We start from the raw sequence: 17732 nt of genomic DNA, 5'->3' as shown, positions 1-17732 counted from the left end.
CTTTTCTCCTTGTATTGTCTCTGCCTGCAACAGCATGCTTCTGCTGCTTCCTATATGCTGGCAGAGAAGTGATCCTCGTTGTACTGCCTGGCTGAAATCCTGGACCCATGTAAGAATGGCAAGATTCCCATGGACTTCAGCGAGCCAGAATTTCACCCCGCATTTTTAAAGTGCTGCAAGGCTTCAGAGATCAATATATATATTTTTTTATTATTGATGCTCTGGGCATATTGATTGCATCAAAAATTACAGCAGAAAGGACTGTGATGCGAAGCAGTGAATCTTGGAAAGGATTTTCTTGATGGTCATTAACTTCTCATCTAGTGCCCAGAATAGCCAGCCCAGAGGTCCAACACAGAATCATAGAATAATCGAAATTAGGATTGGGAGGGACCTTAGGCTGTCATCTAGTTCAACTCCCTGCTCAAAGCAGGAGCACCCCCAACTAGCGCCAGAATCCCATAGCTATCTCTGTTAGTTTACTGTGAGATCAAGCTTATTTTGTGGAACGTTTTTCATTTCTTGGTTCCAGCCCCATGGAATTGATGCTTGGATTGTTTTAACCATTTTATCATATTTACCTTGCCTATACTCACCCTTTTCTCCTTTTCTCGAATAACTGTTCTAAGTTAATGTTTGATTATAGTGGGAATTTATTTAAAAAAATGCAGATTCACACCTGAAATTACATTTGAAAAATATCCCCAGGAGCATTAACTGTTTTGAAACATAGGAGCAAATCATGCTTTGATAGTCCCTGTTGAAGAAGTCAGAGGTGTAATGGACTGGGGGAACGTGTTCATGTGAAGTCAGGCTAAAGGGGTAGGGCATTTAAAAAGGTTTTAGGATACGACATGGACTTTTTTCTATTTTTCTTTTATTTTTTGAGAACTAAGTGATCCAACTGATCCTAAAATGGCTATAAAAATAAATCTGTTGTCATTTGAAGTGCTTTAGAGGGATATAAAATAAGCTACCCTCTTCAGGGCGTTCTGCCTTATGAACTGTGTAACTACAGATGAGGCGCACCTGCTTTATGGATCTGTGCTTATTCTGACACGTGATGTCTCTGGCTGTGGGTACTAACACAAGGCCGCATATATGTAGGTGTGGTTAAGGATTCCTAGTGAGTGTGTCAAGTGTGACATAAATTTGCATCACTAGCAGTGTTTGGAGAAGTTAGGGACGATATATTATCTTCCTGAAAATATGCTCACAGCCTCATAACCTGGTGATATGAAGCTGGATATGTGCTTTGCTGACTCTACCTGCCATGAACTGATGCGTCTGCAGTAGAGCTTTTTTTTGAGATGTTATCTCTCTTGTGGTTTTCCTGGCTGGCACTGGATGGGCTGATTCACTTATTTTGTTTGACAAAGGACATGGTTTACAGCCTTACCTTTTCATTTTTGTAGCTTGTTTGCTTTTTAACCCATTGCATCTCTTTTGTGGCATTAATAAGTTAATATTTGCAAAAAGCTGAGCAGGTGAAACGTACTCTATTAATTATCGCTGTAATGTAACAGCTTTGGTTGCTGGATGCTGGAAGAAGTGTGGGCAAGTACAGTCTTGCTGTTCTCATGCCTCTGATATCATCATTCCCTTTCCGTACTGCTGACAGGAGCAAGTCTGCAAGAGTAAATCCATTTTTATTTCTGTCTATGGCTGGTTAAAGACAGCATCCTTGCTTATTTATAACCAGTAACCTGTAACTCACCAGACATCTTGCTGGTTTTAGAGGCAGATGCCTTGCAAAGGCAAAATGAAGTTACGGTTGTAAGGCAGATGTGTGTGTAGCTGGTAGGTGGACAAACACAACTGCTGAATATGGAGCTGCCCAAGAAATCTAGATTGGGGTTTGTTTGGCTAGATCTTTTGAGTTACTTTTAAAAATATTTGTAAGAAGAGCTGCCTTGTTAAGAGTTTCCTCTTGCAGCTGGTCATTTTATAGTCACACTTAGATTTCTGCCACAGAGAATTTGTAGAGTTTTTTTTCTACAATTCCTTCATAAGTGCTTCTAATAATTCAAAAAACTTGGGACTCAGTTCTGCTTCCATTTTAAGTCAGTTGGGCTCCTAGCACATAGCTGTCAAGGAGCAGGATTGGCTCTGTGCTGTTAACTAATGCTACTGTTTTGGGGACTGATTGTGAGAGGCTCCTCTGAGCTCCCACAGGTCTTATTAAAATGAGAGAGAAGTACAGGCATGCAGAATCACCCAGGATTATGCCTCTTGTGCAGTGGGAGCATCAGGGATCATAGCTATCAGCTGCTAAGTCTGCTGTACTGATGTCCCTTTCCTTTCCTCTGCCTCTGTGCTGATGTGAAGTTAAATGTCTGTCCTGTAATAGGTCACGTTAGTTTAGTGTTGATACAGTGACCTTGTTATGCACTGTGCTCCATGGCTACCCTGGAGCTGTGAATCATAGAATGTAAATATCAAATGTCAGTGTCTCTCTTCTCTCTCGGTCGCTCTCTTTGCAGGTGTTCAGAACGGACCTGATCACTGCCATGAAGTTACATGACTCCTACCAACTGAACCCTGATGAGTACTACGTGCTGGCAGACCCCTGGAGGCAGGAGTGGGAAAAGGGAGTTCAGGTGCCAGTTAGCCCAGGGACCATCCCCGAACCTATAGCCAGGTATAGTTTGGAGAAATGTAAACAAATACACATAAATTCAGGCCAGCAGTCTTCCCTCTTGACGCAAGGGCTTCTTGAATAATATTTAGATTTCTGGTTAGAAATGGCCCGAATTTTCTGAGGCATTGAACAAATCTACTTCCTCCTACTGAAGTCTGGGGAATTTGCAATTACTCAAGGTCCTTAAAAATAAGGCCACTTTTATTTAGGTGTTTTATAAATGTGACATTGATGAAAATCTTGACCTTTTTTGACATTGCTGTGACCATGCCTAAAAAATAGTTTCCACTATAAGCCTGACTTTGGTCACATCCAACATTATTAAAAAAAATCTGTATAATTATAATGCTTAGTTTTGAGTCAGAGAAAAATGCTGTTTCTTTTTTTAAATTTTGGATTCAATCAGAGAAGCCAGATTTCAATTACACAGAAATTGCTGGTTGTTTCATTTGTTTATATGATATTTTTGAGCTTTCTTCTGTTTATTCATTGCTTAAAAATTAGTTTCTTGTACAACACTGCAACTGCATTGAGAGCCATCAAACCAGCAGAACCACCCTGTTATGCACATATCTAGCTATTGTAATTATTTAGTTTCACTACTTTTACCTAAGGTAACTTTATCTTCCCTACCCTCTTTGTATACACAGTTGTTGGGCCTTGTTTCACATGAAGTTGTATGCTCATTAGGGAGGAGCCTACTGTAAAACATCTGTATCATATTAAGTAACTTTAATATACTACTCACTTATAAATATTAATTCAAGCACATTAATATTGTTTGTTTTGTACTGTGGCAGTGCCATCCCAGTCATGGAACAGGAGTCCACTGTACCAAGCATGGCACGTGTGCACACACAACTGAAAAGATGATCCCTGCTCTGAAGAGCTTACAAACTAAGTAGCTTATTGGCTGAAATCTTTGAGAAGATAAAAGGAGGAAAAAGCATATCATATGCCATTGGTTTTGGATTTGTCTTTAAGAATAGTACATGCTGAATTTTAATTCAGTCATAGTTTTTTGGTCATGGTATATGTCCATATGATATAGTGCATAATAGTTGATACAGCAGCTATCTGAGTCTGCTTACCTGTGCTCAGCATTAGGCTGCTGCAGTAACAACCAGTATTGGGATAGATATTAGTAGCCTGTCTCTTGTACCTTCAGTATGTTACAAGGTTTGTGGCTGAAGGCCAAGTGTCTGTAACAAGCTAAGAAGAGCACTAGTAGCTTATTAATGCATGGTGTACTGCAGCTAGGGCATGACTCCTTACATTAAAAAAATCCTTTTAAAAACAGTTTTAGGAAGTTTTATGTAATGTCTCCTTTCACTGTGAAAAGTGATATTGAAAGAGGAAGAGAATGCAGCCTTTAGACATTTATATGTGTAACAGGAATATCTGCAGTTGCTTTAGGTGGAATAAAAATTTATAAGGATCATAAACCCTCATATTTCAGGGCATAAATTAACCACTAGCTTCTTGAGTCAGGAAGAAATTCCCCCCTTGGGTAGCTTAGTGCATAATTGTGTTGTCGGGTTTTTATACTAATATTTGAGACATCGAATGCAGACCACTCTTGGAGATAAATTACTAGACCACTGATGTGATCCAGCATGGCAGCTTTGTGTGTTCCTAGAGAGTAGTAGTAAGAAAGCTTCCTCTGCATTTATGTACTTGTTACATTTATTTTTTGTTATTTTATGTTATGATTCCACTCACATGGCAAATTTTAATTTACTTTCCTTCTTCCCAGTCCCTTTATGAAATGTAGATAGAGGATGCATCTATGTGTGCGCTGTACTGCGGAGTTGACTAATTAGCTCCTCAGTAAAGCATCACTGTCTACATGTGCACTGGTATTAGGGTGTGGTAAATTAATTAACTCTACCTTAAGATAGTACTGTTGGGGACAGTACTATCTTATGGTGGAGTAAGTAAGTACAATGTATAAGCCATGTAAGCGGAATCGTAACCTAAAATAATAAAAAATAAATGTAACAAGTACACAAATGCAGAGGAAGCTTTCTCGCTACTACTCTCTAGGAACACAGGAACTCAGAGGAAAATACAATGTATTTCATAGATCAGCGATCCCTATTATTACAGTGCCTGAAGCACAAGATTGTAGGAAGAAGCAAAGGGACAAAGTCGTTGGCCCTGATGTGACTAGTAAGGGCAACAAATAGTGGGGTGCAGGGAGGGACAGAGAGAGTTAGGCAAGGGCTGCCATGTGTTGATGCATTGTGAACATGTGCTTAGGTTGATGGCTCAAATGCATGTGTTTTTGTGCATATTATAATTTCAATTTCAGTTTTATTTTTTTCCTATCATGAACATAATAAAAATGAAATCCTTTGCAAAGGGATTATTCTGAGGCCAGACTACCTGTTCTCATCCATACTGTGTTGCCACCACAGTTTCTTGGTATGGAAACATGAACTAGGATAATTATGAGAAAATTAATCTTTGTATAGAAGATCAAGAGAGCAGTGGTCAGGGTACGACAGTGTACCCCATGACATTGTAGTCTGTGTTGCTTTATTATGGTACAGCCAGGAAAACTCAAATGTATCTTCGGCTCCTTATAAAGGTGTTCAGATTCTGATTCCCTCTTCCTTCCCTCAGGTGCAAAGCCGAAGATTTGATTTGATTTTCTCCTTCATTGTGTTTTAAATTTCTACAGTGTGTTAGATCAGGGAATGTACTGTATTGCAGGAGACTGGAATAGACAGAGGAATATGTCCAGAACTGCGTATGTGCAGTGATAAAGGTGATCCTGGTTTTCTGCGTCTAAAAATGGCAAATTCTCTGATATACCCCCCACAAATTCTCTGATTTAAAAACCCCAACATGTGTGATTAAAATGAAGCTCCACTATATATATAGGTATCAACTGAACACAATATTTTGTTGATATATTTACCATTTTAAAGCAATTTGGAAGCCTACCAGAGCCTCAATCACTATAATAAAATAAATTCTAAGTACCTCTAAATTTTGATGTTTGATTTTAGGTTTTGCATCATGGAAAATTGGCGCTCCTTCTTCCCCCTTCGCTCACCAGGACTCGGGTCCAGGCCCCTCACTCCCAAGCTACAGCCCCCCAGCCCAGCTGGTGCCCCTCACTCTCCACCCAGAGCCTCACCAGGAGGGGGCCCCCAGCTGCCAGGGCTATGGGGCCAGGCACCCAGGTGTACAGCCCTTGCCCCCCGCAGCAGTGCCTGAGCCCCAGCTGCCGCCCATGGAAGGCGGCAGCTGCTGCAGTGGATTGGAGCCCAGCTCCCCCTTCCCCATGGGTGGCATGGCCAGAGCAGAGCCCATAGGGAAGGTGACGGTGGGTGCAGACTGCCTGCTGTGGGCTCAGGCTCCCCGCTCTGCTGCCCTCCCCTCAGGTGGCATGGCAGAGCAAGGCGAGGTGGAGAAGCTTGTTGCCACCGTCGGGAGTGCCATGCCACCATGGCAAGGTACCCCCTGTCTGCCCAGCAGCAGCGAGGGGCACAACTCTGTGCCATCAGCCCACTGGGGCTCTGTGGCTACAAATGGCCCCAGGCCCTGAGTCCCATGCACCACCCCAGCTGGGCAGCAGCCTCAGCCCCTGCCCAGCTCACTCCTTCCCTCCCGCCATTCCTTCCTCTCTCTCTGCCAGACTTACCTGTGGGAGCTGCTCTCCAGGCTGCAGGGTAGCCAGGTGCATATGTGAGAGTGCATATGGTGCCCCCTGCCTGACCGCCCTTCTCCCGCTCCCCTCAGCCCCTTCCAGGCTGGAACTCTGCCAGCCTGCAGTCAACTCTTTGCAAAAGTGGAATATCTGAGTATTTCTCCGTTAAAATGAAAAATCCGTATTTCTCTTGGATACAAGGGAAAATCTATGTTTTTTCCATTTTTCTGTGGGAAACGGAAAACCTGGATCCCTGGTGATAATGGAACTAGGGGATCAAGGTTTATTAAACAAACAAGAAAAAAAAATTTTTTTCCCCAGCTTGCAGTAGAGCAAAGGATATCTCACGTCCCTGTGCCGCCAAAGAGCTGTCTCTGAGGTTGCCTCCTGGTCTGCATCATGAGGAGCTAGCGTGTGAGCAGTAAAATCATATTCTTGCTGGTGAGGATGCCATAATGGAGGGCCCCCAGCAGCTGCAGTTTTGTCAGCATTGGCTGGAACTGTTCCAGATATAATCTTTACATTTTTTATTATTCTTCATAGAAATGGGATCTCAGAGTGCTTAGAGAAAATGGAGTCTGTGGAGCCTCCCTCTCCTGGAGGCTCCACAGTTCCGTGCTGTGGAGGGGGAAACGGCACCTACCTCTACTCCTGGAATCATGCTCAAGCTGTCGGCTGGTAGCACAGCCTGTGTCTGGAACAGGGATTGCTGCCCCTCTCCAGTCCGTATGCATTTTTCCTTGCTAATAGCCTTGTGTCCCAGGCACTAAAGAAGAATTAGTTATACTATTTTAGGTGTCCTGCTGCCTCCCACACCTCTGCAGTCAAGCCTTTAACAAGTGTGCTTACGTACATTTTAACTATACTTGCAGCCAGAATAGCATTTACTGTGGTTTGGCAGGTCATTGTATTAGACTCCCTCCAAACCATGTTGGAACATATTTAACCTGTAGTTGGTTATATAAGTGGTAGATGAATTTTGTTCTAAGGTCCAGGCCAGTTTGGCTTCAATGGTTGCAGTAGAAGAAATGTAGAATGCTGAGTGCCAGGCCTTAGACATGATAAGTGGATGTATTTTATGTATTATCAAGGCCTTTAAGATGTCACAGAGGTGAAAATTATAGTTGACTTCAGAAATTAAATGGGGTTCAAGAGGAATGTTGGTCAAAACTATGCAGTGTAATTGAGAGATGCTGTGTCCTCCTGCATATTGGTAATCCTTAAAGTCTGTATCCTTAATGAATTTGAATTTCAAAAAGTGTTACCTTTTTTGGTGGCACTGAAGGTTACTTTTGAAAATATATGTGTATGTATCACATTTTGTTATATGTACCCATCTTTCTTCCCTGCAGCTTTGTACAAAGTAAGTTCTAGAAGATTAGTGGGGATATTTAGCCACCTGGAATAAGGAGGTGGCTTTTTGAAACCCCTAGGTACTAATCACTCAGCAGGATTGAGATTTCCCAATATAGAACTAGGTAATTTATGACCTGTGGTAAGTAATGCCTTTTTTTTTTTACTCCCTTTTCAGGGTTGTGTCCGAGACAAAAGCAGTCACATTTACACGCCCCCGGAAATACATCCTTTCATCGGGTTCTGAGCCTCCTGAGTTGGGTTACGTTGACATCCGAACTTTAGCGGACAGTGTATGTCGCTATGACCTTAATGATGTGGATGTAGCGTGGTTGGAACTGGCCAACGAAGAATTTAAAGAGATGGGTGAGAAAAGCCCTCAGTCATCTTGTTATCCATGTTAAACACACCACTGTGTTTAAAACAGGAGGTTATGAAGGCTTGTGGGTGCTAAGACTGAAGGGAGCAGTTTTTACATGTATACATTAGGATGTAATTATTTGTGATTTTACTTTTAAAAAACACCAGCCCTTACTCTCAGGGTGACATGGTTGCCACACACCACACCTGGTGTGAATGTCAGGCCTGAAGCTCCCTTTAAGGTCAGTAGATTTGTAACTTTTTAGGCCAGATGAGATCTTGGTCCTAAGATTTTACTTTCTGCCCCTCGCATCCCTCTATATGAATTCTCACAGAGCATTTTCTGTCATCATTTAGCTCCTTAGAGAACATCAGAGTTGGCTGTTCAAGTAGTGAGTCTGTTCATCCACCCATTCGTTTGTTTTGTTCCTGTTTCCCCTACATCTTTTAGGTAGCTGTATCTATTTTTATGCCAGGAATGAAATAGAAACAAGTATTTGGGAGGTTCAGAAACAGAAGCCCCACTGAGGTTGCTCAGTGAGTGACACAGTAAAGAATGAGCTTGGTGATTCATTTGAAAACCTCCCAAACACTTCTACTATGTCCTTAGTTTCCAAACAGGAAAAAAATGGTTTGTCATCCTGAGTCTGAGAGTTCTGTTCCCCTGAGGAGGGGTGGTGTGTTTGAGAAGGGAATAAGTGGAAGCACCTTGTGGATTTCATTGGGATATTGTTCAGGACACGATGTACGTAAGTCAGGACAGAGTTTTGACCGCAACGTTTACATGTGGGGAAAAAATATTACGCCAGATGGAATAGGTTTGGAGCTATTGGAAGGCACAGATAATACTGTCAATTCTTACTTTGTGACAGTTCCCTCATTTGGGTTAGAGTTGTTAGTTTTATGGGTTTACCTGGACATGGCCCAGGGACCTGGCAAGCCAGGAAGAGGTTTATAAATCAAATATACATTTAAAAGTTTCTACTGGAAAAAACAACAACACACACACACACACACACAACAAACAAAACCAGCTCACCCTGGGTCATTTTTCCCAAATCTCAGAGATGAATTTGGAAGACCAAAGATGTGACTTTAGCTTGAAGTTACATTTCAGGCTGATTTTTAAAAACCATTCAGCTTTATTTAAATAAACTGTAAGAAGAGAGTAGACAGTCTGAGAATCAGGCATTCTCTCCACCTTTCTCTCCTGCCCTTTTTCGACAGGGAAGGAAGAGAGCTGTTGACATTGTAGCATAGATTACAGTACTGTACATAAAGTACAGCATGACATTAATTCCATTTGTTGGAAGATCTGTGTCTTAGGCACTCAGCTCCTACAGATTTCCTTAAATACTTAGGGCCAGATTTAGCTCTTTGTAATGCCATTATAACTTAAGTGGAGCCACACTGATAAAACTTGGGATGCATTTTGGTCTTCTGTGATTTAAAGTAGCATGGAATACCTAGACAGGAACCTTTAAAGTCAGAGTCTCGTCCTTAATACTGAACTGTCTGGATTCGACAGGTTCTACTTAGATGCTTAACATTCTCTTATTATAGATTTTTGTGACTGATCTGCTAGTGCGTAGTAGTTTATTTGCTATAAATCTGTACACATGCAGTTATACAGGAGGGAAGTTACCGTATGTTCCCCAGCCGACAGTGTATGCAGGACCCTGATATATGATGTTTGAGTACGCTTATCAGATTTTAATTTCTATGGATATTATTTATGGCCAGTAAAAAAAAGAAACCTAAGCTGCTTTTTAATCTTCAGCTGTAGGATTTATTTGATGCCCACCTGCAGTTGCGAATTCCTTTGGTTAACTGTGGCACTCTCTGGAATGCTTTTTGGTATTTAGAATGCATATTCTTTTTCCTAAAGAGCAAACGTAAATGATAAAACTTAAAAAAAAATCCTTAACATTTCTAAACTTAATTACCATTTAATCACAATATAGACCAATTTGTGTAGAAAATTCCAGGTAACTAAGCATGTCTTGTAGGTGATATAACAGTTTACAGTTGAATTGAGTGCCAGTGTTAAATTGCTTTTTAACGACATGCTGTGCTAACTCATCTTTCAGTCCATCACCTCCTCCTTTGTCACTGGGGCAAAATCTCTTTTGCTCCAAGGGTACAGAGAACATTATAAAAGTGTTGAGGGGGAAGCAGAATTTGGGATACTTTCTGTGTGGTTACCCTCTGGCTCTTCAGTTGAGAGAAGCGGTGGGCTGAACCAGGCAGGGCATGTACTGCGACAAACGTTCTTCAGTCCATTTCCTGTGGTGTGGGAAGTTATTTGGCTGGAGTATACACTGGCATTTATACTGTAAATCTATGATCTGGGGGAATGAGTAATTCTTTTTTCACCTTCTTTTGAAGCATCTCAGCCCATGGCTGAGTGATTGACACTGAGAGTTGAGGAGACGATTGGCTCCTTAATATGACTGTCAGGTAGCTGCCAATTGTTCAGTATCTCACAGTAAGCATCAGTTATTGTCAACGGTCTTTTTTTCCAAAATGTACATCTTGTTGCAGACTTCCAAGAATACCTCAGATTGGAAGTGCTTACATTAAACTAGCATTGGAATGGGAGAAGGATTGCGTTGGGGTAGCAAATACATTACTGGTTTCAGTGTAAGGAGGTTGTGTAGAAATAGTTGCATCACCAACTTGAAAGCATTTCTGGCCCTGCAAAATGGTGCAAAATCTGACATTTGGGTGCTGTATTTAGTGCTGAGCTTCTGATATTTTTTGGAATATTTGTGTCTTGGTACTACTTGTTTCTTGGCTAGGGATTCTAGTTCGGATCAGGCATCATAAAAATGTCCCACTACCAATAAAATACTATTTTGTCTGGTTCAGGTTGTTGATTGGGTTGCACATGGTACATTTTGTATTTGACTGTTGTCATCATTTTGACAGAATGCTCTTTGCTTGTTTGTGAGTGCTTTGACCCTAGAATCACTCTCAAGAGTCAACATTTCCTGATATGGTTGATGTTGCAAAGTTGAAACAAACACTTTTAGATAATGTTGTACAACAAGGAGGAAAAGTGAGATCAGGAGCAATAAGCTAGAGAAATAGGAGCAATTGTGAAAACTCAGCTTTCCCTACAATTTCAAAAGTTCTTTTAAGTGAGAACATTTCCATTACTTTAAAGCTCCAGGGTTTTTGACATTTTTTGCCATATTTACCGTGGTGAGCTCAAAACCACAGTTTATTTTATATGTTAGAAATTATCCGAAGAATTGAGGAGCCACTGATTAGAGGAAGCAGGTGTTGTATGCTATTAAAAATTAATCCCTTGTGTTGGATTCATTTCCCAGGGATGCCTGAACTGGATGAGTACACTATGGAAAGAGTCATGGAGGAATTTGAACAGAGATGCTATGACAACATGAACCATGCTATTGAGACTGAAGAAGGGCTTGGGATCGAGTATGATGAGGATGTCGTCTGTGATGTTTGCCAGTCCCCAGATGGAGAGGATGGCAATGAAATGGTGTTTTGTGACAAATGCAATATCTGTGTACACCAGGTATGCCCGTGGAGCAAAACTTTCTGGGCAGCTTTTGTGCTAGGAGTAGGAGGGAAGTGGAACCTTATTGCAGAAATGTATCTAAACTCTTCTTGGTAAAACAAGTTCAATGATAACAGGACACATTCCTTCCCAGAGTGACATTAATTTTTATTAATTATGCCAAAGGCAAATATTTTCCATATGGGCAATATTTTGAAAGACCATAATGAAAGACTGGGTTAGCTTAAATATGTCAGTCACATACTGAGAGCTAAATTGTAACAGGAAAACCAATCGACCAGAGGATGTAAGATGTAAAAAAAGTATGGGGGCTGCATATCTGACAACCTCCTGCTGATTGTTTTCTGTGGATAAATGGTTGCTTTCTTCTCACTGACACTGCTCCCTACAACTTCTAAAAATTTTCCCCAAATGCTTTGTTCCGCAGAGATGCATGACTTTTTTTTAATTTACCCATTCACTTTTCATATGAAAGCCATGAACTGCAAAGAAATCCCCCACTTTCCTTTGTGGGGGGAGAAGGGACAGTATATTTGCAATGTTAAGTAGTTTGATTAATAAATAAAAAAGGGGAAATGTGAAAAATACCCAACAGGTAGGAAAACAGGCAGGTTTCCTACAATAGCTTTATCTTAATAAGGAACCTGATGACACCCATTAAGTGGACAAAACAGCATGATGTGACAGCTTCTGGTGCAAATTAAACAAGTCCTTTTGACATGGAAGAGGCATAAATGCATTTTTAAAAATATATCTGGTTCTTTGGTTGCTTCATATTGTGGAAGAGACATTGCTGTGGGTCTGTTCCCAAGACTTAGAATGTTTGCTTGGTCATTTAGTGCTTGGGCAGCCGTAATGTTTGATAAGCAAAGAGCAGCCTTTTTTGTTTTTCTTCTTCTGGTTTTGTTGTTGTTGTTGTTGCTTGGGTTAAGGGTTATATAAAGGCATTTGCATGCGTGGTAAAGAAATGTGCCCTTATCTGCGGTGCTGTGGAATGTTGCTTATCCTGCAGAGTGGCCTGAAATGAGAATTGCAAATTGGCCCCTTGATAAGCCTGTAGCTTTTCTACCTTGATATGTGAGCAGATCAAATCTTACAAGCTCCAAAGGGTCAGAAGTGTCAGCGGTTTGGTCAGAGGCCTGCATTAAGAGACTGCCATTTTTCTGCAGGAAGTAATGTTTGTTATTTAATAGGCCATACTCTCCCCTTTGAATAAGTATTGAACATCTGCCTTAGGGCAGGCAGAGACACGTTTTATTTCAGTGTCTCGGCTTTTGAGTGAGATGAAAATCCAAGGTCTTTTCACTTGTGGTCTTTGAAGTGCTCCTAGTACTTTTCAGCTTAGACAACCTGGCCAAGCTCTAGCTTAGATAGCTGATGGCTCATGTAGCTGTCTGTCTGAACTCCTCCTGCTGTGTTTGAGTTGCTTAATATAGTCTTCTTCAATTCATGTTATAAAATTGTGGAAGGTTCTACATGAATTTAAGTTAATATTATTAGATGGAGTCCTTGATGCTTGCAAAAGACTGGAGATAGATCAGTTAATAAAAAGATAATGTTCTCATTGTGGTTCCCTTTCCTCCTTTTTCCTTTCCCTTCTGTGTAAATGTGAATGCAGGCATGTTATGGAATCCTGAAGGTGCCAGAAGGCAGCTGGCTGTGCCGGACCTGCGCGCTTGGTGTTCAGCCAAAGTGTTTACTGTGTCCCAAGAAAGGTGGAGCTATGAAGCCAACTCGAAGTGGAACTAAGTGGGTCCATGTTAGCTGTGCTCTGTGGATACCAGAGGTAGGTCTTGATTCACCTGATATACCTAGGCCCCTGCCACATGTTATGCATGTTAAGTAATTAACTGGTTAATCCTGTAATAAATGTAGACCAGTGACGTGTGCAAAGTAATTATCACACGATACAAGTGACTGCCCATCTATAAAAAGGCCCAACCAGCTATAAAGTTAGTGCTTAAAAATGTGTAACAATTCTATAGCTGGTTTCTAACCAGCTTTAATGTGAATGTGTAGCCCCCATATTCAGGACTGGAGCAGTCTTGAGGAAAACCATGTCTGCTCCAACACACCCCATCTGATATGCGTTGCTGTGATGACTGTAATGTCCCCAGAGTATTTCCTGTCAGGCAGTAGACAGGAGCAAAAGATAAAACAGAGAAATATTTATTTGCAGTCAGACACAGGGGACTTTGAGTCTGCCAGGACTGTACACGATTTATGAGAGAGAATTCATTACATTAGTATGGCCAACTGTAATACAAATGGTTTATAGGCCTAAAAAAGGTGTACTGCTAGGAAAGCTAACTTAGTGAGTAGTGTTTTAACTAGTAAACTGAACTGTAGAAATTGAATAAGAGAGTGGTAGGCAGCTTGGAGCCTTCAGGAGTTAAGGTTGTTAACATTTATATCCACATTCTCTAAAATCATTTTGAGGTGATGAAGTTCACTTTATAGCTATTTCACTTTTATTGGTGAAAAAATTGTTTAAAAACTAGACTTTCTGCTCTGTAAACTGAAGAATCTGGAACATATGAATTTGGCTTCGTCACCAGGCAGTGAGAGATTCCTCATGGAAAGGTTTGCTTTTACTGCTTAACATTCATTGTTCCCCAAAAACCTTTTTTCAGGTGAGTATTGGCAGCCCAGAAAAAATGGAGCCCATAACAAAGATCTCTCATATTCCCAGCAGTCGATGGGCATTAGTGTGCAGCCTCTGCAATGAGAAGATGGGAGCGTGCATACAGGTAAGGAATATGCATATGTGTCGTGCATGTGCACATACGTGCGTGTGTATGTAGTTTACACAAAACTGCAGAATTTCCCTGATTTACTGTTTCATTAATTAGCACTTCCCATAGTTAACACCCAAAAATGTTGGTTTCTATTTCCCAGGAAAGTTTTAATAGCAGATGATAGTGAAGTTTGAAATTCTAAAGGTTCCTAATTTTCACACAGTACAACTACCAAATGTGAAATGGCTGTACTTGTCAAGTTATTGAAAAAAAACCAAACATTTTGTGCTGTGTTCTCTTTGCCTTTTAAATGGCATTTGTTTCTTTATTTGCTAATTTGCATGAGTCACTAATTTGCCTTGGGTAAAATGTTTGAACAGATGCCAAAAAATCCACCTGTAGGCACCTTTGTGGTAAAGGCACCTTGTCAAAGGCACATGGGAAAGTTAGATAACCAGCTGCATGTACTATCTGTGTCCTGCACAACTGAAACGTCTGTGTGTGGCTGTGCCCCTCCTTATGTAGTTAGTGACATCTGCACTGTGGAGGTGTCAAACGCTAGCTCTCTTATTTTGAGAGCCCTTTTACACATTCACTTAAAGGCACAATAGGATCTAATGCATGATCCCTCCCCACTTGAGGGGTTCCCAGCCATGGGGGCACCCCATGCACCTCTGAGGCTTAGGGATTGTGGCTGTTGTAATTCCCTGGCCCCAGACGTTTCACGCACCCCAGAGGCTTTCACATACTTAAAAATAAGTAGATCTCCATGCGGTAAAGAATTTATCTTTTGACTCTGTATCTAGCAGCAAAGGACGAACATCAGTATCCTGTTTCATACCAACAAATTGCATTCTTGGCCAACATCCAATTTGTGTCATTGCATACTTTCTCAGTTTCCCCCAAACTTTCAATAGGATATGGATTCTTCACTTCTTATTATAAAATGCACTATGTGGCTGTGTGCTGTTAAACACTGGTTTAATCTGTCCGGAAATATTTGCATTTTAGAAACAAGCCAGGTTATTTATTGTTTGTAGGCTATAGTTATCAGATCGATAAAGTTCTTTGAAATGCAAGTTGCTAATAGATCTTATTATTTTTAATGAGAGTTAACTTTGGGATTAATTTAACATAGTATACATTACTTAGATCCAAATCTTGGATTTACATCTTGGATTCAGGACCCACTGAAATTACTGAGAGAGCAGGGCTAGAGATGTGTTTGATGCATTCTGAAACAAGTGATGTATTTGTTTTGCTGGAAAAAGTAAGGGTAGCTGAGTCGATTGTGGGCACAGAAGTACTAGTACCAGAATAGTAGAATTTAACATTTACATAGTGCTTTGTATCTTTAAAGCCTTTTATATTCTTTAACAAATCGGCTATCGCAGAATCCCTTTGATGTAGGTAGGAAAACATTACTATCTCCATTTTACAAATAAGGAAACTGAGGAAATTGAACTCTTGTTGTGTGGCATATTGCCAAAGGCCAGAATGGGTATTGGTGCTAATGCTGGGATTGGGTGAGAAACATCCCTAGCTTATAGCCCTTTGTTCAGATCGCTGGATTGTGCCACCCTTTCCCTTGTCCCATTGTGTGTTGAGTCATGTGACTGGGGTTGCCAGAAAGAGTTGTAAAACAGCAGTTCAGCAGAAGTTCCAGTGAAATATAATGTAATAATACATACTAGCCTACTAATCCATACATACTGAGAAAAGGAATCTCTCCACAACACTTTAACAAACTTCACTAAAAGGTTCTTGCAGATAGGGTTGTCCTCGTGGCAGCTTTTACATAATGGAGTGATCAAACTAGTGTGTCTTCCTGATACTTATTTTCAGGTAATTTTGCAGCTTCATCGTCAGAATATGTATTTATTTTTACACACTTCTGAAAAAAGATTCAGTCACATGGGGGGAATATGCAGGTTATGGTTGTCACTTTAGGCATTTTTTAAACGTCATTTGGGGCAATACTCTTGATCCTAGCTGTGTGTGACACTGCCCAGGAATATTGTAGGGTATTTGTATTATGAGGATTGTGAATGAAGGAATTTTTGATGGCTTGTAAATACATACATTTGTGCTATTAGACTTATACAGCTGGGAGAAACAGTATTTTACAGAGTTGCTATAATAAAATCGGTAATAATATCAACTAGATGAGTTGAGGGAGTGAGGCAGTCTCTCCAGAGATGTTTTATGTTATGAGATGTTCACAGTGATTTAAAAATCGAGCAGCTGGATGTGTGCATAGGGATGGGCAGAAAGCAGCTGCAGCAAGCTGGGAAAAACGAGACTGCTTTTTCTTCCAAGTTCAGCAGATTTCCTTCCGATGAGACAAGGTTTCCTCTCTCCTCAATAAAACATTATCCACACTGCAAGCTAATTATCAGAGGTGATAGAGACCTGGAACCCACAGCAAAAATTATTTCTTTAGCATAATTTAAATTCAACTGGGCTGCTGGTGCTGTTTGTCAGCAAAGCATTTCTTTGGAGGAAGGGAAAAGGCAAAGCCGGTTTGACCATTTTTGTATTCTTTTATGTATTGATTTTATTAAAGAAAATGTATCTGAAACCTCTGTAGTTTTAAACTCTAGTGTACATTAATGTGACATCTGGCTGCTGAGTCAACCTGAGCAGGAAAACCCAGAGGAGAAAGATATTTGGCTTCCTTACAAAGCACTGTATAAATATCCTGGCTCAGTGCATTTCTCTTTAAGGTTAGATCACTTGGGTTAAGTATAGTTGCGTCCAGTCATAGTTAATATCAGTGACATTAATTTCCTCTTTTAATTTATTTCTTTTCATTGGGGACACGGGTGTGAATCAATAGGGGATTTTTTTAAATATTATTCTCAGTTTATGGCTGGTTATGGCCATGACAGCACTTCACTAAAGAAAGTTATTTATGGTTAAAATGAAGTGCTAAATTGGTTGAACTAGTGCCCATCACTCCATGATGGCTGGGTTCACTGCAGGGGAGAAGTCTTAGAAAATGACAAAAGCCGCAAATTTAAGTTTTGTTCCTCATGTGAACTAAAGGCAATAGTCAGTGTAGTGGGATTGTTAGTAATTTAAAATGTGACACTGTAAGCTGATGATAAAAGAGAAGACTCCCACCCAGCTCTTGCCATTTGGATTGCACAGTTCCAGGTGCTGGGAGAGACTTTAATTAAAGTATCAGACTGGCTCAGAGCCACTGGGTTTTTCCCCCTCTCTCTCTGTTTCTCTTTCTCTCTCTCTCTAGTGCTGGCACAGCTAAAGTGGGGATCATTTTGCTTCTGACAGTACTGCTTTAAGTGACTAGCTGCACTCACCACAAGGAAAGTCCTTGTGAGAATTTTTTGGTTATTGAATAGCATGATAGAACTGGGAGGAGTTAATCACTCATGTCCCTCTAGGCCACTTGATTGTTGCCTGAAT

The 17732-nt window shown here is 40.7% G+C and overlaps 1 protein-coding gene across 2 annotated transcripts in view; it reads left to right on the top strand.

The window, feature by feature from the left end:
• The window catches only part of JADE1 (jade family PHD finger 1), a 59738-nt gene that overhangs the window by 28594 nt on the left and 13412 nt on the right, over positions 1-17732 (top strand). For both annotated transcript variants that reach the window (XM_090036556.1, XM_090036557.1), the window contains exons 4-8: positions 2484-2641; positions 7834-8021; positions 11351-11562; positions 13184-13351; positions 14199-14315. In XM_090036556.1, the coding sequence (XP_089892682.1) occupies positions 2484-2641; positions 7834-8021; positions 11351-11562; positions 13184-13351; positions 14199-14315 (843 nt within the window). The remainder of the gene's footprint in view (positions 1-2483; positions 2642-7833; positions 8022-11350; positions 11563-13183; positions 13352-14198; positions 14316-17732) is intronic.

The sequence above is a fragment of the Crocodylus siamensis genome, chromosome 2 (genome assembly GCF_052110815.1).
Source record: "Crocodylus siamensis isolate JL-2025a chromosome 2, ASM5211081v1, whole genome shotgun sequence".
Classification (NCBI taxonomy): Eukaryota; Metazoa; Chordata; order Crocodylia; family Crocodylidae; genus Crocodylus; species Crocodylus siamensis.
This window is presented reverse-complemented; position numbering and strand designations above follow the sequence as displayed.